Here is a 22,740-nt window from a genome sequence, read left to right on the forward strand (position 1 = left end):
CTGTTCTGAAACCCCTGAATACAGCTGCTCTAATCCCCTTGAAATACATTACTATTATTGTCACTTACTCAGAAATAATCTTACTTACACTTTGTTAGGAACACCACTGCAGATGCACTTGCACTTTGTACTGAACATTAAGGTCAACATTAAGATCTCGAAGTTAGGAGGTAAATTAATTTAGAAGCATGGTTATCAACAGATACATAGAATTTTTCCCATTTTATTTTTACTGCATGTCAGTAACAAATCTTTATGTACACATACACACCATATATACCCACTGCACCTGAAGACAAGTAGCAGCGTAGGCCATGTCCAATGAGATTACACCTCCAGTTGAGGTTAACCCAAATCCTGCAAGAGGAAAGGGGAATGAGGGCTGTCTGCAGAACTCTGCTGGTTTCTATAATCTAGGAATTTATCATTAGCAGATGTCCTGGCTACATTAAGCAGGAAAATGCATTTTAAAAGAACTTCGTGGCAGAATTTCTTAAGGTTTTGAAAACTCCTACACAAACATATTTCATAAATACAATTTGACTTTGCTGCATTAAGAGCCTATTTCCTATGTTGGAGACTTCCTTCCATAAACTTTAAAAAACAAGTTCATCACGACACACTGAACAAGAGCTGTTAACATTCCCTTCACGCTAAATAACAGCTTTGATCAGGTCTGCACCTCTCTTTCCACTAAATGACCTGTTTATCACACTGATACCTTCAGATCATGTATCACCAATAAGCACAAAACAAATTATACTTGCTGCACTAAACTACTTTATGCAATCATCATGGATTTATTATGTTGCCCCTGTCCCTCAAATTTTTAAACTAATGAAGTGGAAAAACAAGGCATTTCAGGAATTCTGAAAGAACATATTAAAAAGTCTGGCTCAGTAAGAACTGTTCTGCTTGAATAATGACAGCACTATTTAGAGACATAAATCTACGATATCCTTAACCCAAGTTAAATGGCTCATCAAGTGACACAAGTGCATTCTGATGCAACTTTGCTGGTCTTTGGACTAAGTTCATCTACTTCAACACACAGGCAAGGAACAGCTGCAAAGGTCAACTTTAAGGAGACCTAGTGAAATCATAGATTGGAAACACCTGCTTTTATACTGTATGATTTTAAATTTATATACTACTTCCATTCCTTCCATTATGAATCCTACTCTTTCATTGCATGCTGACTATCACTTATGAAAACCACTGTTATGGTGTAATGTAAACAAAACTGTGAAACCCCCCAAACCACATCTGAAAAAAAATTCCTTCTTGTAGTTTATGGAACAAACTTGCCCATCTGCTCCTACAGCTCTGACACTTGAAACGACAAATGAAAAAGCAAGCCTTTCAGAAGAACTTCAGCAAAACTTCACTCCTAACAGAATCCCACAAGGAGAATTGGCGAGGGACAACGGGCACAAGCTGGGACATAGGAAGTTCCATTTAAATATGAGGAGAAACTTCTTTACGGTGAGGGTGACAGAGCACTGGAACAGGCTGCCCAGGGAGGTTGTGGAGTCCCCTTCTCTGGAGATTTTGAAGACCCGCCTGGATGCAGTCCTGAGTAATGTGCTCTAGGCAATCCTGCTTTAGCAGGGGAGTTGGACTAGATGATCTCTAGAGGTCCCTTCCAACTCTGACAATTCCGTGATTCCGTAATTTTCATCTGAATAAGTATTTTGCTAACTCCAGTTGACACCAAATCTCACTTGTTCAATTATGTTTAGACATAGAATAAAAATAAATAAATAAATTTAAAAAAGAAAGATAGGTCCAACAGCAAGTCCTGAGGTTTGAACAATCCCTGGTATTTCTTTGGATCAAAACCAAAATCATGTGCCAGAGCTGAATGGCTACTCTGGGGAGTGCCTGACATTCACTCTCCTCTTGTTAAACTAAGAGGGTCTAATTGTTGCAGAAGACAATACATCGCTTTTATTCTTCACTCCAAATGCTGCTTCTTTGGAGGCCTTGTCATTCAGAATCTCAGTACCTCTTCTGGTGATGTACTAGGTTAATGCTTGAATACATTAATTTTATGGAATTGTTTTGGATTTAAGCCAATGAGTTTGGCCCATTTTATCCCTTAATCCAGTGAATTTGTGTGCATATAATCTGAACTATGTATAACTGAGTCTCTGAAAATCCTGATAGAAAACAAGTCCTCAGTTATACTGCATTTTCAGGCACAGAGATGAGTATAATCAGAGGAAAGAGGAGAGTGGCACAGTGAAGGAAGACTATAGGAGGGATCAGGGCAGAGGGAATTATTCTGAGAAAGATCCTGATGGTAAATCTCTTGCACTAGCTATGCAGGCATCTAACAACCCTTGAGGCTGCTGAAATGCTGAGCTTTTGTTATTCCAGAAAAATCTGTGGGTTATATGCATGAAAATATGGTAATCAGAACAATCCTGGCTTCCCACAAGACCATCACAGCTGCAGGAGCCTCTGCCAGCTATGGAAACTTCCATTAGCCTTCCCAACATCACAAGCCAATCTTTATGTATATCTCTCAGGGTGAAAAAAAATAAAAGAAAAGGTGTAAAATAGAATGTTTAACCTATGGATTTTATGAACTATTTCAGCTGAAATGCCAAGAATGAATTATACAAGTAGCAGCACTACAGTAGCATTCTCTTATGACTCAAGTTAGGGGTAGGGTCTTACAGAGCCCGTGCACAAGCGTAACGCCCAAAATCTCTGCCTCAGCCTCACATCACCTTTAGAACAGTGGCAGTAGTCTTATTTCATTGATTAACTAGAAGCTGATCAGGGAGAGAACACGTGGAAAGGCTACCATTTAAAAAAAAAAAAACAACAACAAAACCAAAACAAACACACACAAAAACAACACACAAACCAAACATAACACCAAAACTTCATAGGCTCTGTACTACATTTTTGACACAGAGAAACAATGCTAAATTTAAGGAAAGACTTGCGTTCTACTTTTGCAGACACTTACAAGAATAAGTATTGGTGTCCAGGTCTACAGTTCTTGTGGTTTCATTCAAGTCTTAGCTGGATCGAATCACCGAGGTAGAAGGAGAAAGAACTGGGAAGGAACTGTATTCTATTGTGTTCTCTTTAACACGGCCTGCTTATATTTGTGTTGATGGCAATAGATTTGTGGAGCTCAGCAAAAGTAATAAAATTTATAAATCTTGATTTAGTTTCCCAGAAATCCTCCCCCAAAAAAGGTGGATAAAAGTAAAAATTAAACTCACTGCTTCAATGTTGCATGGCATGACCATGTCTTGCTCTGCAAGTTTTCTAAGTGAGAAAGGGATCTGGTTCAGACTCTCTTACGAGGACACTAAATATGTCTGCTTTTCAAATGTGTAAATGAAGTCCTTATATTTAGTAGGCTATGTGCAAATATAATTAAAGCCAGCTCAGCAGGTCACATCTGTTGAACCCTTTCCTCATATTTCTAGTGCATTCTAAAGTTGTTTGGAGTTACTCAGTTTGCTGCCGGCAGAAAAAGCCACCATACTGTAAACCAAATACGAGGTATCAAATGGAGGTTCTATGCCATGGCAATCTCATTTTAAAACAAAGCAGACTTGTCCACGTGAAATGGCAAACTGAACAGGCTAGGTCCTCAGCTGATGTATGTAGAGTTCATGAGGTTTATGCTGTTCAGTCACTAAGCATTTTTTCAGTGGGTTATTAGTCTATATTTTCCAGAATAAAACCCAGCGATTTCACAATAAAATGTTAATTGCTGTTAACAGAGGTTTTCACTTTGGCATAGGGACTTAGTGGCACTAAATATTGACAGAAGATACAGAATAGAGAGGAACTACTGATTACAGAGGGTATTGATCCAATTATTTTCCTGCCTTAAAATGTATATGTTCATAAACATTTGATTTTAGATACTCGCAGCAGATATTAGATTTGGAATAGCAGATATCTAGGGTGAATAAAAGTCCCGTTGCAGTTCTCCATTCTTAAACCAGCAAAGACAGATGATTTGCAAAATCCTGCACTTGAAAAATTGAATATATTAATAAAAAATCCAAGCTACACAGCAAATATGCAGAACTTCAACTGATTTACTGAGTTGCATTTTGAGAGTTACTGTAATTTACCTTTCAGAACTCTGGCACTAGGGGATAAGATTTGAAGACATTACTTTCTATTGCAAAATCCATCAGGCTACTCAATATTTAAACCCTGTGCTGTTATTAAGGACTACGGTAGATACTCATCACCGAGATTTATGTCGACATGCAAATCCTCAAGCACAATGAGTGATTCAGGAGGTAACTGAATATGATGAAAAACTACTCAAAAAGTAAGCACCTGGTAAGGAATCGGGTAAGTGCATCAGGTAAGGAATTGTTCCACATCAGGGGATATAAAGCAAAAAGGTTCTGTATCCTTTTGAAAGCAAAGAAAGTGAATAAGGAGTGAAAGATGGACACAACAGTCTGAACAGGAACTTATTCCCACCTGAACTACTTAGTATAAATCATCACTTGCTATGCTGTTTCCTCAGCAGCTTCATTCACGTATTGGTGGGCAGGTAACAGTTTGTTCTTTCAGGAAACATCATTAGCAATTTGAAACTTGAGGAAACCTAGTCTCAAGCTCAGTAGTTGTCATGATTCATCAAGTCTTTATAAACGAAAGGCAATGTCTAAGCCATTAACTACTAAGTCATGATCAGTTTTGAAAAATACATTACTTGACCAAAAAGTTCATTATTTGTGAAGTCAGAAGGAAAACAGCAAGTTAAAATCTAAAAATCTGACCTCTAGTTCAAGGCAATTTCTTTTGTCTGTCATACTGTGGCATATTACATCTAAATTCTCTATCACTTCTTGGGACTTTTCTGGATTGGAAAGCCACATTCCTCACGCTGAATGATTTTTTCCTTGTTATCAGCCCACTTAATTGTAAAACTTAAGTTCTGAATTGCAAAACTAAAGTTAGGTAAATCTTTTTCTGCGGAATAATTTTTTCCATCAGCTCAGGAAGAGAGCTAGTCCAAGGAATTATACACAAGTTTTTACTCTTTTCCTTTCCATTGACAGGCTTAGAGAGAAGAGAACATTTCATATGCCTGCTGCCCTGCAGGATGTGTAATGTGTCACAGGCAGGTCTTATGATACACTGGAAGATGCCTATATTTTTCAGTTTCACATTGTCCTCACTGTTCTGTATTTCCTTGATACTTAATCAGGCTTGATCCTTTCTGCTTGTACACCTTTCATGAAGTGAATAGGCCTAATAAACTTTTCACTAATACCTGGACAAACTTGGACTCACTGACAAAATTGGATTCTAGCCTTTAACATTTATCACACTGCCTTGAAGTCTGTATCAGAGTGCCACATTGGGCTTAAAAAAGCTGTAAATCAAGGAACCTACTAGCCTTTTCTGAACTTCCTAAATGCAAAGCTCCATCTCTCTTTCCCAACATGAAATAGAACAAAACCTGATTTTTTAAAAGAGAATGATTCAGGAGAATTCTCAAAATCTTGGCTTTTAAAATACAACCCTGTCACGTTATACTGCTTCTGAATGGGTGGTGAGGCTCTAGCACCAGCCAGGATATGGAGAGGACATACTCAAGCACATATAACGCACTTTAAAGCGGAGGTACTTACATTGGAAAAAAATTCTGCTCTTTTCAGGCCCTGTAATTTTAGGAATTGCCTTTAAGTATTACAGGTATGACACTTTAGGTCATAAAAATTATTTTCTAAAGGGTGGGTTTCTTCAAAGGTTGTATTTTGTACAGCAGTAACCATCACAAAGTCCTATTTTCCACAGCGTTAGCATGCACAGGAATCACAAAGGAATAAGGGAAGTTTATCTGACAAAACATTGCCTCTTTGTAGAAAAGCAAAAATGTTTCTTACCAACATTAATATACTAATCCTATCAATATCTGCCTGTGTACTTAACTTGATGCACAGAGTCAATGCATATTAAAGTTAAGTATGTGAACAGTGTTTGAAGGAGCAGGGATGAAATATGTATGCAAATATCATTTTGGTTTGCATTGTACTATTACTTGAACCTACCTTTTCCTTGATATTTACAGAAGAATTGATTTCTGCCATCTCTCTTCAGGTGAGAATATTGTCTGTGAAAGGAAAAAAAAAAAAAAAAAAAAAAGATTTACTTGGAGGTTTTAATCCCAACTTATAAGCATTAGTCTTTATAGGTGTAGCTTTGACAGGTAAGGAAACACAATTAGAGAAACATGAGAACACTGAATGTCCTGCACAGCAGTGCTCAATCTTGCCAAAAAGCAAAGCTAGTCCAAATTTCATACTTTTCCCAGTTAGTTCTGCAAAAATATTTTTTAAATGCCTCATGGTTACAAATCTGGATACAAGGGGTATCATGTTTCTCCCAGCCATGTCTCTTGGACCCTATTCATTATTGATACCTTTGAAACTTTTAAGAGGAGGAATACCTTAGACGAACTCAACAGCTCCTGTTTTCTCATTCACCAGCAACCTCAATTTTTTCCAGAAAATTTGTCTGAAGATCCCATCTTAAAAAGCAGCTAAACGTGCCAGGAGGTTAGGCGGACAAGTGCTGCATGGCTGTTTGGGTTTTTTTCAGAACTAATTCAGAGGATTTAGCCACACAGCTCCTATTGAAACTAACAGGGTCTGTGTAGTTAAATCTCCAAGTCTGCTCTGAAAACTTGGGCACATGAATGGAATTTGCATGTGATTAAGAAACTCTGCAATATGCTTTCTATTTCCAGTTATGTGGCTGGGTAAGTGAGAAACACTGTACCACATGATGAAGAATTAATACAGGAAAGGGAGTCCAGTTGCCTAATCCTGCTTCCATCAAAACCAACCACTTTAGATCAGTAAAGAACAGGCTTGAATCTTTGCATTTTAAAATTAAGTCACACACAAAGAATTATAGCAAACACTAAATCAAAAAGGAATAAAAGCTTGGTTTAGTAACCAAATTTAACTCTATTTTACGTTGAAAGGAAGGTACAGATGTACATAAATGAGAATGAAATATTAGTTCTTTCCAAGTTTTTAAAGTTGAAACACTTTCTCCTTTCCCCCATTTGAGCTCTTTACTCTGTGGACTGATATTAGAGTTCCTGTAATTCTTCTAAATCTCTTTTAATGCACTTAAACAATCCTCCCTTAACTCCTGCTTTGAAACACAGCACTTCAGTAGAGTTCAAAGTCCAGAAACTAAGTGCTGCCTTTACAATATCCACTGATAGCACTTAAATCTTATTAACTTTTGTATGCATCTGTTTTCTAATTAAAGAGATGATATTCAAGGAAATACATTTTCAAAAACAACATGACTTTGTTTGTGGTAAATGGGTAAAAGATGATAGGATGAAGAAAAAGGAATGAGTTTTTGAGTTTTGGTCTGATAAAGAACAGACATTGAGTTATGGAAACCCTCAAAAATAAGTGCCAGAGGAAAAAAGTAACCCTTTCCATTGCCTGTTATTAAAAAAAAAAGTATGCTTGAAATGAGTAAGGTTCCTCCTGCCATCTCTATTTTACTATATCATAAACAGATACTCGCTATTAAAAGTCACATACCTTATATCTGTCTTTAGTCAGTGGCTCAACCGCTTTTCCAAGACACTGAGCTGGAGTCTCACTATGTGTGATAAGACTTCTGACTGGCAACTCGGCCACTCTGTCACTCTGAATGCCTTACTGTCTGCTGGTGTCTCAGATCAGAAGGTTTTCCCACCCGCCCTTAAATCAACGATGAAAGAGGTCAAATTAGTTTGTCAAACCCACCCAATGGCTACAAGCAGAATTATAAAATGTCTGGACAGAGCAGGCAGGAAGGTCATACAGAATATGAGCTTGAGGCAATTCCATTTCCAATATTTAGTGTGTTCCAACAACTAAATGAAAGTGTTGAGAAATGATTGTAGTCCCTATATAACTTTTTTTTTTATGTACTTCTTGTCTTTTGCTGTCAGCTATTTCTCATCTCAAATAAGCACAGAATATGAGATATAGGTCATCAGATTTCCCATGCAGACTGTAAAACTTAGCTCTAAATTTACTCTAAGTCTTCATCTCCCCTTTTCAGAAAAGCATACCTTTTACCTAGTGACAACAAAACCGTGCCGGACTGATATTATTCTCTGTTTAATAGCTAATCAGATGTTAAGGAATAGTTATTTGACTAGTTCGCCCATAATATCTAGCAGCTGTTTTAATGTCACAGACAACTGATGCATGCCTGCCCTCTGGCATGCCAATTAAATACATTTAATCTGATCCAACACCTTATAAAAACATTAACAAAAAAAAAAAAAGGAAAAAACTGTTCTTGAGGAACCAACACACAGCACAGAAACAAATACAATAAGAATTATAGCTAATAAACCCTTCTGGCCTTAAAAGTCTATTAATCTATACAAAACAATAAATAATAGGAAAATATCTTTGTCACCTGAAAACTTCAGGTTCTGCTTTGCAGCACAAATTTTACTGATTTTGTACTAAAAACGTACATTTTAAAAATGCATCTTCTATGAAGCAAATTAATCCCAATAATTGTATTTTGTGAAAGCCCTGCACGTCTCAAGTTAAATTGCTTCAAAGATAGTAGCTAAATAATTCTTCAAATTCAAATTCGATTTGCTGATTAAATCCTATCACAGCACTTAGACAAATTTAGTCTTTGTAGCAATGTTCTGACTCAGTTCAGACTAGTCATAAAAACTTCATACAACAGCTTGCCATATTTGACTTGTCTCTTCTTTGCTGTGCGCTCCAGGTGTTACTGTGATTATAGTCTTCCACAGATAAATGTGGTGCTGATTCAGCTAGCTTGCAACTGCAAGCTGTTTCAAGACAACTTGGCAACCCACACAAAACATACCCTCAGTTTCTCTCTTTGTTCCTCTTTTTTTTTTTTTTTTTGCTTTTAAGATCAAAAACTAAGAGGACACCAGCTTTTACAAGTGCACTCATTCCTCTAACACTTCAGACTCTTGCTTAATATGCATATTAAAGCTGTCAAATTTAAGATGCTACAACTGAGTTGGAGCTATTTTTCATTCACCTTCTTCAAGGACATATAATGAAATAACCTGCATAAAACACTTGCTCATTTATATAACTCAGTCCAGCACTGCTTGTCACATGAAATACAAATGATACATTAAAAGGAAAATGTTAACATTGCACTAATTTTTACAAATATCATTTATGGCTATACTTAATAGCTAATCAATTTAAATTTCTCATTGTAGCATAAACTGATTTATTGAATTAATTGGGATTTTTCCTCTGATGATACTTTAATCTCTGTATTGAACAATTACTGCCTTTCTAATCCTGTGACAAAAGATTTAGCATGTGAATAATTTTATGAATAAAGTAGTCCCACTGAAGTTTAGAAGATTTAGCTCCAGGCTTGGATCTAAATTTGAGCTGCTACATTCTCATCCTGAACTCTTCAGAGAAGCTTTTTGCCTGAGCTGTGGAACATCAGAATGTGGCCCTCAACTGAACCCTAAAGCCAGGGAAGAACAGTGCTTTGCATGACACTAACATACATGCGTACAAAACCCCCCCACATTTGGAGAAAGACCTTTCACAGAAGATTTTCTGCAGTGGCTAAGATTAAGTTAACACAAGCACTAAATTTATAATGCACAAAACATACTGTATACGAGAAGTGCTCAGCTGAATGTCAGCTTTCACGCTTCATATTTCTTCACACCCCTTGCTTATATTTGTGCTCTTGAAATGTCACTATATGTTATACCAACAGGACTTCCATGAAAAAGGAATGAAAGAAAAAAATACTACAGAATCTGTTATGGGTCATTAATTTCTGATACCAATTTCCAAATCAGTTACCTGGAATAGGCAATTACTTTCAGTTGCTTGATACATCCTGACCTCAAATACTGATGAAAGGGTGTTATTTCTATACCTATTACGCACATCCAAATGAGACATTTTACTTGCCTTGTAAAATAAAGCATTTCAATACAACAAAAAGAAAAAATGCAGTAGAGGCACTTCAAGGGAATGTTGGCGAGAAGACCGGATTAGGTCTGGCAGAGCCTTACTTCTCTCCCCTACCAAATGAAGCAATTCCTATTACTCTACACAAGTTTAAGCTAACATGAAACTGAACTGAGGCAGCTAAGGTGCTGTCGTGTGCTCTGTCCTGCTGACCTTACTGCAAGCAGTAATGTCCAGCAGGGCAGACAGTCTTTAACCACTGCAGCAAAATATGCTAGAGGTCACCTGTCACAGCCTTAAATATGTGGCTGCTTGCCCAGCCTGTATAGAAGTTTCCTTTCTGTCTTCAAGCAGCTCTGAAATCCTACGGCTGCTGTATTCAACCTCTGAAGAACACCTGCCACCCTTCCACTAGTACCACCTTTGGAGGTGTTCGGCTCACGGACACCTTCCAGCTAGACACACCTTGGGGTAAAGCTAACAAACACTCCATTTCCCACAACACTTCACATGGGTGGGATTGGTCACATTTGAAGCATCAGAGAATCATGAGACCAAGTCTGTGCCCTGCCCCTACTGTAAAGCCTGGCAATTACTACCTGGCACACTTATATTTCAGACTTAGAAACAATATCAGAAGAAGAAGAAACATGCTCCCCTCCAACAAAATGAAAAAGAATCTCCTTGCAAATACACAGAGGGGGAAAGGAGTTTATGAGTGTAAACATTGCCAGAACTATGTGGTTTGTGAAAATACCCTGGTAGTAAGCTCTATCAGAGTGGAGGAGATTTGTGTGACATCTGTTCCACCATTTCTGACATCCGGAGATACAACTTATCCTTGACAATGGGGAACAGAAAATTCCCCAAGAAAAAGCACAGGACAATCCAGTGTTAGAAGAGTTCCACGTCTGTAGGTTAATGGATGAATAGACTCTTACACCCCAAAAATGACACATTTCCTCACCTGCCCACTGCAACATTTTCCTTTTATAATGCTCTCCCTGGCCACAGAACAACAGGAATCCAAGGTCTAACTGACTTGACCCTTGCCAATACTTCTCAAATTCCTATGTGCTTCTGCAGTCATTTGCTGCACCTTGTGCTAATCCAATCCTTCTTTTCACTGTGCTAATTTCTTTCAAATGTTCTGTGCCTAACCTTTCCAAAGTTTCACACAGCACCCCCAAAAAGCCCTCTGCCAGATTCTTTTGTGCTGCCCTCTTTTTCCCTTTTACAAGTCAGGCGACCCCATGGCTACAGACACTTTGCGTGACAGTGCAGCAACACAAGACAGGAGATAGATAGATACATGAACCTACCACTTATAAACTTGTTATCAGTCCTACTAAGCAAAGACTATACACAGTCACTGAGTAAGCTTTCACTGTTAACAGAGGAACTGGAGTTTACAATTTTGTCACCCAAATATGTTCATAAAGTAGATCACTGCTAGATTGTGCATTTTTTTATTTTTAATTAAGGATCATATACCCATTTCCAAATAGTCCAGTCAAAATCCCCCAGCTCCAAAAAGGTACGGATGGAACAAAGCAATAACAATTTTAGAGCCAACTTAAAATAATGCATGTATATGCTAAGCATCTAATGAGAATGTAGCAGCCTGCAGTATGATTTCATCTTCTGCGCTTCTACTTCCTCTACAGAATTACATCTCATTTTCAAATGAGATTCCTATCTATCCATGTGTATTATATTACACTGTCTTGCCTACAGACTTCCACATGCCCTATGTAAAGACAAAACCAGCAGAATCGGAGACACATGGCCTCCATTCCACATTTGACTGACTTTTATTATAAAGAGAAGCTACCAGAGACTTGCAGATGAAGGCTGGGATGAACACACCTTTTCCAATATGGTTTTAAGTTAAGATTTTTGTATCAGAAAGACTGACAAAACTTCAAGAGTGCAATTCCAAAATTCAAGTATTTCAGAAAGGAATTCTTCTTGATTTCACTCAGATTTTATTTAAATAGCAGAAGAAAAAAATTACCTTATTAGGTCAAAGGCCACACATTAGTGTGCATATAATTGTTAGTTACAAAAATGAGTGTCTTCAGTTGTGCACAAAGCCCTGCCACTGTGGTTGCAAAACTACTAGTGGTAGCATGAGATTTAGACTCTTCACTATCTTGAGATTAGCAAAAGGTATGATTTACTGTAGTCTAGAGTCTAAAGATAAATATAATAACTAAAAAATAAATGCATAAACATAACCAGCGTCAAGAGCATCTAGGACATATTAACAAGTGTCTTCCTAGCTGTCCTTTTAGCCTTCTCTGTCATTAGAAATGCACACACTTAGTAAAAACAACGTAAACTGTAATCAATACAGACCTGCTGTTTATGCCTTTCTACAGATTGTATCCAGAAATGGTACACACCATCATTTTGTATTTCTTGGTTTCCAGAAGTTCGAGATTAGTCACTTGAGGCTGGTTAAGTACCTCTGGGAAGTGTGATGATATCTGAGGCCTTTAGTATCCTTTTCTTTAAATACATACATAAAAACTTACATACGTGAGTGCACACACATTGCAGAATATTCTCTGTTTGCAAAGCCTAGTTCCACTACTGTCCCCTGGTCATGCTTGTCTCAACCACAGAACACAGCAGTTGCCTCTGCATTCTCCCTTCTGCACAGCTATAACAGTCTGATTCCCTGATGGCCACCACACTCTGCTTGAGACCTACTGGCTGCAGAGCCGGAAACAGGATGCAGGAAATAAAACAGGTCACTGATTCCACATGTAGGTCTGGATTCCTACAGAAAAGAGGCTTATGCTCCCCCATCGCTTATCAACTCCTCCATAAGGATTTCTGAAATGACTGACATTACAATCTGAGAAAGAAGAAGCAGATCTCTCAGAGATAATACAGCCTTGTAGACTGTTTGCTTGAAAATAGTAAAGCATAAAAGTTTGGAAAATATGCAATGGTGCATCAGGACCTCAGTTATGTTATTTAACACTATAAAATTCAAACCTGAGAGACTGTCAACATATCTTCTATAAAGAGGCGAGACCGGGATATGAGAGGAAGGGCAGTCCTTAGCACCAGGGTCAGTGTCCTTTGAATACTGTCTCCTATCCTCAGATTTCTGCCAAGAGCAGGAATGGTTCTAAGCAGGTATCACAGCAACACTGTGATGACCAATCAGTGTCACAACAAAATGGTTAGGCATCAGTAAGTCTTGTACCTCATTCTGATATACCACATTGCTCTTTGATCTTGTTGTGCTCTCCTATTCCCAAGCAGGAATATAACCCAGGGATTGCCTTTACTTCCCCTCTCCTGTTAGCTAGCTCACTTCCCTCTCCCAGTTCCAGTGCATGAGCAAAGCCAGGGGCTTTGTAGCCAGGGCCTACATGTGTGGGCTCCACAGGCATCTGTGCTTTCATGCAGGAAAGAGCGCAATGTGGTGTGTGATGGATCCTCAGGTCCTCTATGCACCTGATGCTGCAGTCCCCACTGTAAGAGAGTCCTGCAGAGGAACGTTCCAGCCCTTATCAAGGTTAGTTTGAGAGAGGGCAAGAAAGCTACTTGACTGGCATCTTCCCCAAACTCCATTAATATTTCATCCAAACAGTTTACAAGTATTCAGTGATATGACCATATCTTCTGATATGAACATCACAAAAGATTCAGGCTGTATTTCCTATCATTGGTCCACAGACAACAACACACCCTTGTTACTACCGCAAAGGCTGCTTGCAAACCCTCTTGCTGTACAGTCTTTGAGGGCTGGCTCTGTCCTATCCAAACTAAGCTGCTCTTTAACACAAGTTTCAGTGTGGCTTCCACAGAAGATCAGTGAGTGTCACTGTACTAGCTGATGTTCATTTGTGCCAAGTGACTGACACCATGTCTCTGACAGTTACCACCAGAGTTACCATGCCAGAGATGTGTAAGCACAAGAACCTGCTAACTTTGTGGAATATACCTTGGGCTGAAAAGGAACCAATCTAGTTGCTTATATTTAGGTCATTAACACCATCTTGCATCTGAGCAATGGAGACCAATTTTAAAAAAAAACAAAAACACCACCACAAAACCCCCCTAAGTATAGATTTTGGTGCCTTCAGAAACAGCCTTTACACAGCAAATACTGTTCAAGCTTAAATACAGTGTAAGTGGCATTACACTGCAGTGAAATACATCAAAGTGATTCTCATAGCCTCTGGCTCACAAGAGCAGAAAATTCAGGAGAACAGCCAAACCTAGACAGCTGCAGAATATATGCCTGCATTTGCAATAATGATAAAAAAGTAGTAAGTGATAACATTTTGCTGATCTTTTCTTACACTTATGAGCCATTTGTTCAAGAAGTTTAGCCTAGTGTGCTTAAGAATACCAAACATTAGAAATCATTTTCTTTTTACTGTTTCAGGCTGAATTCTAAAGCCATTTCTGCCACCTCCTTGCATTTTCCCATTGCAAAATGCGATCCCTGCTCTTACCATATTTGTAATGAAACAACCAAGAACTCTGCCATACGAGACACCTGAGTCACACCCCTGACAAAAGGCCAGCTCTACATTAATTAGAGCAAATTAATTATCGACATGAAGAATCAGGACACAGAAGGGGACACATATGTTGCTCCTGAGTAGAGCAACTTATCCATGTTGCAACTGACAGTTACCCATATAAAGTAGATATTCTGTAACTGCTCATATGTGTATACGTAGGCCGATACACATACCCAGAAAAGCTACTTTCACTAAGTTGTCTTGTGACAATATGTGAGCCAAGGTATGTAAGGTATGCATATGCACCCATTTTTTTACTGTCTGGCAGACAATAATCACAGCATCATTAAGTCTCACTACAAAACATATTAACTTTCCCTGTCCAGCAACCCTCTTACTGGAATAAATTTGTTTTTCTTCTAATGATATATACATACAACCCCTAGCAATACACATACATTCTTACACCAGCAGTCACCTTCTGTACTGTTAGTAAACAAGTATTTGCTTCCATGCGATATGAACTTCCTTTGATACCTATTTGGCTTCCATCCATAAAACTATCTTTGATTCATGACCTCACATTCTGCACCTGTGCATGAAAAATACACACTATACATATATCCAAACAGACTAATTTCGTGTAGCCTATTATGATCCGTTTACTGTGTCCAGAGGATAGCAGCCAACTACTGTAGGGTGGCAATGAGCTTAGGATGAGTGATCCTCAATCTCTTCGCATGGCGGGCAAGCAATTACAAGTCCATAAACCTGCAGAGTTCTCATTAATGTTCACTTTCTCTGTTGTTTGGCAAGCTTGTATTAAATTGCACTTAAATTCAATCATGGTAGTTCTAATGATACCACAAATTTGAACCAAGAGATTATGTCATACTGTTGGCAAAAACAGAGATAAAGCTACAAGGCAGATCAATCTCCCACCTTCCATCTCTGTTGAGAAGAGGCAGAAAGAATGGAGAGGTGTTCAAACTTTATGAAGCCATGAAACATCCTACTACAGAAAAGCTAATCAAGTCTTTGCTAAATGCTGAACACCAAAACTTTAGTTAACTTGGAGTGTTCTAAGAACACATTCTAGTCAGTTCAGTAGTAGTTCAGTGGGTGGAAACTATGAATATATTAAAATGCTTTATAAAATAATCATATCTTAAGTAAAATAAATTTGAAAATAAAATAATAAGCGCAATTATTTTAAAAAAATAAATAGCATCCTAAACACTGAAAAGCACCCCCAAAACACACGTAACAATACATTTAAACAAAACCTATGAATTCAGATTCAAAAAATGTTGAATTTCTGGAAGGGAGTCTTATTGTACAGTATCAGGCCTTGCCATGAAAGGGTATTTATATGATATAAGGGCTGTTCCCTAGCAAACAGCCAAGTGACTTAGGCTCAACCTCTGGAAATTCCTCCCATCCCCTTTACTATACTGATTAGTAGCCAAACATTTCTTTTCAAGCCAGGCTCTCTTTAAAGCTGCACAACTGTTGCCATTTGAAGCAGAATGCCAGTAATCTGAAGCCAACAGTTTCCCGCTTCAATTGATATACATTTCATCACGCATTTGAACTCCCTATCCATTTGGCTTTGTGACCCTGCTGAGGTGCATGATCTGATTTGACCTGAACAGCTATCAAGTATATCTCTGGAAGGATGAGAGTGGTCAAATGCACATTTGGTTCAAAACTGAGGTGACAGTGCTTCCCATTGCTCTTCTTTTTGACCCATAGAATTTATGCCACCCTTTTACCTAAGAAGGAAACACTCACCAATGGCACCGAAATGCTACTCCACAGTAAGCTATACTAAGCCACAAAAAATACTAATATGCTGGAATACAATAAGCCAGGAAATGCCCCAACAATTTTTCATTTCACAGTAGGAAATTATCAATTCATTAAAATCAGAACTTTTGAAAGAAAGAGAAGGAGTCTTGTTCTATAAATTCATCTGATAAATGTTTACTTCAACAAAATGAAATGGCTCAAATGGAAGAGACTGAAAAAACTCATCCCAGCAGCCCAGTGACAAGAGAATGCCTCCAGCCTAAAGATACTGAAGATCAGTGCTTTTTCCAAACCAGTCTCCTGCTACACTAGAAGTGTGTGCTTTAATCCCTGGGCCATTCTTAAGAGAAGGGAAATTTCTCTAAATAGTTTTCATCTTCCCCTCAAGCCCACATATTATTTTCCTAGAAACAGTTAAGAGCCAGCAAAGGCATTTCCCTACTCCGGAGGTCCAAAGGCAAGTATTCCAGCACCACTTCATCAATATCACAACTGCCAGTGGCTGCTCAGGAGAAAGTAGCAACTTGCTTGGCTCCCAATGCTCTCCACTTTAGGGACTGCACCCAGGGGCTCTATACCCTTCCTACTCTGCAACAAAGTCACCGCTGAGAGCACAGAGCCTATGTTCTGCTAGCTGGCATCCTAGAGGGGCATCTGAAGAGCATCAGTGTGATTCAGCAGAAACCAAAGATGTCCAAAATTCCTGGGTTTACTACATGTATCTCACTAGTAGAGCTGAACCCAACTCAGAATAGCTGGATTCAGCTACATGGCCAGTAAAATGGTCCTCTCTGATACGCAGGAGGGAGGTATGCGGGGATCTGGAAAGAAGATTTCAGACTGAGAAAAGTCACTTTCCACAGCAATGTTTGCCAAAATAAACATTAGCATCTTGCTCTTCCTCAAGTGTGTGAAGGAATCTTGCCAAACATACTGACAAAGAGCAGTGAAATGGTAAAATATGATCTACTCAAGTTCTACATTTGCATGAACCCCCTGCAAAAATAAACACACACAACCAGAAAAAAAAAACCAGAAAAGGTTAAACTTCATTTTTTACAAACTACATATTGCCTTCCAAGCCACTCTTGCCAGGGGCTGGAGTCATTAAAAGTCATTTACGTTGGCTCCTATTTCAGCTCAGAACGGCACGCCAAGAGACGGTGTCAGTTAATTTGCTTTTGCGGTTGCCCAAGTGTGGGCTGCTAGAAGAGTATGAGATGGGAATGCTAACGGTGAAGTATGTAATGTAGTAGTATAGCTTGCCTCAATCACAGTGCTTCCTCTAAACAGTAAGAACAGAGGGACAAAAGCAAATATCAGGAAGCGTTCAAATTCACACTTGTTTTAGATGTTAAGAAACAAAATTACCACAAGGAATCAAACTTCAACCAGCAGACTGGTACAGTGTAATGGTAAAAATAAATTTTCAGTCTTGGGACTCAAGTTCAGAGAAACTCCTGGAGCTATTAACATTTCAGCCTACTTTCTATTAAGTGTTCTAAGTCCACACTGTCTTTCCTTCTCTCCTGCTCAGACATCTTTGAAGAGCCAGTTTACCATTGTTAGACACGCAGGGCAGATTCTCAGCAAATACAGGTTGGAGCAACTCCTTTGAATTCAAGGAGCTAACATGGACTTTCACCAGTGGCTTGCTGGGCCCACAGGACAGGAGAGCACAGCAGAGCTGCCCCCAGCTGCAGACATAGAGAAGAAGCCTCTGGGCAGTAGCATTTTGAACAGTCGCCAGAGCTGTCCTGGCCAAGCACTCGGGGAAGCGCTGCACTCGTGATGATGAGTTGGCAGGTCTATGCTTGGGGAAGGGAAGAACTTTACCAAAGGTCTGAAAGAGCTCCCTGAAGTAAGTTGCTTTTGATGAATACTGATAAAGCCAGATACTCAACTGGAGGCAAAACAGACCTAAAGAAGCTTTATGCAGCTAGGCCTCAGGTGACTAACGTACGTTCAAAGCATACGTTAGCATACTTCACTAGTCAGTGAGGTTATGCATATGCTTGAAGGTAAGTACTTGATTTAAATGCACCAGAGCAGTCTGAACCTTCCAAAACTGAACACTGAAATTAAATGCAGCCTTTCATTTTCTAAGACCAAGTCACCTCATACAGGTCCTTTGAAGAAGGCGCAAGTTCTTCCTTGAGCAGTATTTTGAATTATTTTTATATATATATACATGTATATACACAAAATCTACATAAAAACCTCTTAAAAATGCTTACAAGTTCTTCTATTAAAATAACCCGATGTGTATCCACAATAAACAGACACAGGCCCAGCAGTATTCCCATGTTAACAGTACCCACAGAGTCACACACTGCACTGGAAGCAATACCACTGATGTTTTGGTATTCCCGGATTTACAACAAATGCTAGCCTTCCTCTCCTCCCCCCAAGGAAAACATTGATTTCCTATGCTAACAAAAGGTATTCCTGGAAACAACAAAAAGCATTAAATAAGTTAATCTAAAATGACTTATTGTTCATACAGTCCTTCAACCTAATTGCTATTACACATTAAAATAAGTGGTTATTACAGTATTTACTGGACTTTGAACTGCACTTTTTTAGAGAAAAAAACCCAAGAAACCAAATATTCTTTTCAGCTGAAGCCCGCACTACCCAGGCACATCACAATTAATTGTAAAAGTACAATCAATGCAGACTGTGTACTGCTAAAAATATGCAAAGGCACCTTAACCGGTCTCCCCTCCCACTGTCACCCCAATAGTTATAAGAGACAATACCAGAAAACTTTTCTGCTTCTGAAAGTCAATAGCACATGAAGTGTTGCCTGACATGCATGAACTGAGGCCCTTGTTTAGGCAGGCATATAAGGGGCTTTAAAAAAAAATTACAGATTTCTTAACTTGGCAAGGGCAATCCTGATAAAGCAAGCTATTTGAATAAACCATGGAAATGAACACGGCACGTGCACAGCAAATGAAGTAATCCTATTAAATGAATAAAAAGAAGGTATTTGGTTCATCTGTTGAGGAAAATTTTAAAGGAAATAAATGTTTTATTTTGAGGATACTTTTCTCAAAGGCAGGTAAGACCAGTTGCACTGTACAGCACAGATACATACTCTGGAGCATTTCTCAGCTCATCTGGTTTTGCCCATTTACTGGAAGTGATCTTTGACATGCTACAATCCCTGAATTGATAAAATCTGTGGCACATTAGACAGACCTTTACTTTGCATCTGTCCAGAATTTCTGCAAAGGAATATTCAACATAGCTTTGTAGGATAAAGTAACATATTATTTGCTCCACAGAATCTAGTGTTCAGAAGCATCAAATTAAGCTCTCATTTGCAGTTATCAGCAATGCCCTACCTGTTGAAACTGTCAATGTGCTAAAGGATGCCATACCCACTTTTCTTGGGCAAACATGGATACCAGCACATTTCAGGTAAGCGCACAGAAAAGTATGTTTTGTTTGAGAACTTCAAAATCGCCCTAACTGCTAAATCTCTCTTCCTACTGCTGCAAGTTAGCAACATTACAATAGCACTTACAAGCTCCTATATATTGCATGTAGGCACTACCAAAGAAACAGTGCCAGTTAACAGTTACCACACTAAGCAAGCCAAACTGTCAGTATCTCAACTTGCTCTAGCCATCCTGTAAGCAGTAAGAACTAGCAGACAATAAACTGGGCTGGCTAAGAATTTTTCAATCAAACTGGGGTTTTGTTGGTGTAGGTGGAGTTACTTCATCATAACTGAAACATTTCTCAAATTTCTGCTGAACAAAGCTTCTCCAAAAAATTAATCAAATTCCCCATGAGCCACTTATCCTTCCCTAGAGAGCCCAAATCACAGCAAAACTTGGGATAAGGGAAGTTGAACTTATCAAAGCAGGAAGTTACTGTGGCTTGTGCAGTCACAAAAGAGCTGACGAGTGTTTATTGTCAAGTAGGGCCCTGAATCAGTCATGTCTTTCCTTCACTCTTCTACAGCCACTTCAAATAAAGGTAAAGGTGATTCCTGAACAGCTAGTCTCTTTTTAAGTGTCTGACTACATTGTCATGCAGGCATGCATAAAGTTATCATCTTCATTCACAAAGAGCAGTTCTGGCAGTCATTTGTACAGATTTTTTATGGTAGACAAAACCATGCAGTCAGAACTGCCACAAATTCACATCTCCAATTTAGCCACATACCAAAATGTGCAGAGCTGACTCTACAGGCATCAGATGTGAGCTGTGACTAGATTCTGTGGTTAACAGAGCTCTATCACTGGCATCTGTAGAACCAAGGATTTTGGCTGAAGAGAGCTGGCTCTACAATTGCTCAATATTTGGACTCTCCTCTCCAACAATGAGAAAGAAAAAAAAAAAAAAATCCATGTAAGAGAAGCAATTTACACAGTAAGAGATTCAGCTCCACCAGCTGTCTTCCTCAAATATGCAGAGTTGACAGAGATAGAGTTGTTCCAAGACCTGAACTTTATCCATCATTATTTTTCCAGAGATTCTGCTCATTAACTGAGACCAGACAGTCTAGCCACCTTGCTCACAATCAGAGAACAGCAAACAGGGAGCACTTTGGCTCTTTTTTAAACTGCCTGAACTGTGCGGTTGGAGAAAAAATACAAGAATCCTTTCAGAACTATCGCCACATACACCCTGCTTTTGGACAGGGCACAAATTACTGCCTTGGTCTTCCATTCTAGGAGCACACACACTCCATCCTAATGCCCTCAGAGATGGTGTTTGTTCCTCTCCTGCTGAGGATAAATATATCCACAATTCTTCCAACCTATTCCAAGTGCATTCTCCATAGAGAGAACAAAAATGCAACTTATCACCGGCGAAGAAAAACTACTTGCTCTTATCACAAACCTTTACAGCATGAACCATTTCAGAACATACTGGAGGACGACAAATTCTGTCCTGCCTCCACTGCCAGCTGCTTTTTTATGAATATGTCCACTCTTCCACATCAATTCAAGGAAACCTTAATTCAAATCAGTGCTTCAGCACTGAAAAGCCATGAGAAATTCTTTTCAGCAATTTTACTTTTCAGTTAAGCCTCTTCTACTCTCTGAAATTAATGGCGTATTTTTCAGACAGTGTCCGCTTCTAGCAGATAAGGTCTGACGTTTACAGTGAATATCACGGAATGGTATGCAGAGAGGGCTCCTGCTTATACTTACTGCTATAACAACCAAGGTCAGCTAACTTCCTTGCATACAAAGTTAGAGGGTTGGAAGCAGAAAAGCATAGAGGGATTGCACCTGTGAGGAACAGACAGGACAGGTGATCCAAAACAGACCAACAAGGTATTCCACCCCATCTGCATCACGCTCAGCTTAAAAGCTGGGGGATCAAAGGGGTCAGTCTCTTTCTTCAATGGCCAGCATTCGAGGAGGACTGTATGTTTGTCTGCCTTTGATCCAGATCAGGAATCTAGTTCCCATCTGTCACTGAGTCCAGTCTGGGACTTCCCCAGGGTCTGCTGGTGACATGATTGTCATCCTGAGAGCTCAATCCGGTTTGTATAGATTGTATATACTTTGTTATTTTCTTATTATTATATTTTTATTATTTTATTAATAATATCTCATTAGTTTTGTTTCCTTTTCAACCCATAAGTTCTCTCTTCCTTTCATTCTCCTCTCCTGTGAAGGGAGGTGCTCTCCCTTCTCTGAAGGGAGAAAGGTCAAAGAGAGCATCTGTCATTTGTTCAGTGGCCAGTCCAGCCCAAATCATGACAATGAAGACATTGAAGTTTCCGTTCCACTGTGCTTACCACATGACCAACTAAACCTCATCATGTCATATCTCTCCTGGAATTGGATAGCATCGACTGACAAATCCAGCAAAAGATTTGAAGATGGCTACCTCAAATTCTTACATTCAGACCCACCACACTGCTATACATTCACCAAAGCCTTTGTGATGCTTTTCACCACCAGGAACAAATGCTTATCCATCTTACTACTAACAGAAGTGGAATAAAGAATGGCCAGCAGTAACAAAAGAGCCGTCCAAACATCCTCAAAATAAAAAAATCTCTTCAAGATCTCAAGAGTCTCATTTAACTTCGATTATTTCTTCAGAAAATTCTGTGAAAGCTCAACCTGCTTTTAGTTTCAGACTTTGATATTGATCAAAGTTATCAGTGAAATATAATCTGAATTATTTCTTGAGCTCTCTGCATCACACAGCTGCCAGTTATTTTTCATTGACGGCAGCACACATGATTAAAAATAAAGTGTAGCAGGGAAGAACAGAGACACTGACAGTAAAGTGATTCACTAAAGTTTTTTTTCAGAAGTGAACTAAGATTTCATTCCTACTTCAGATTTTTTTTTTATTTTTCAATTTCTTAGGATAATTACATAATTCTAATTCTTAATGTTTAATTTTGAAAGCATTTTATCTGTCTAGCCTCATGATAAATGCATACAATTCCATCTCAGAAA

At 38.8% G+C, this 22,740-nt stretch overlaps 1 protein-coding gene across 2 annotated transcripts in view; it reads right to left on the reverse strand.

Moving 5' to 3' along the window:
- The window catches only part of SPATS2L (spermatogenesis associated serine rich 2 like), a 157,848-nt gene that overhangs the window by 40,262 nt on the left and 94,846 nt on the right, over positions 1-22,740 (reverse strand). For both annotated transcript variants that reach the window (XM_074144852.1, XM_074144851.1), the window contains one exon: positions 6,060-6,121. In XM_074144852.1, the coding sequence (XP_074000953.1) occupies positions 6,060-6,098 (39 nt within the window). In that variant the 5' untranslated portion in view covers positions 6,099-6,121. The remainder of the gene's footprint in view (positions 1-6,059; positions 6,122-22,740) is intronic.

Source organism: Numenius arquata, chromosome 3 (genome assembly GCF_964106895.1).
Source record: "Numenius arquata chromosome 3, bNumArq3.hap1.1, whole genome shotgun sequence".
NCBI classification, from domain to species: domain Eukaryota; kingdom Metazoa; phylum Chordata; class Aves; order Charadriiformes; family Scolopacidae; genus Numenius; species Numenius arquata.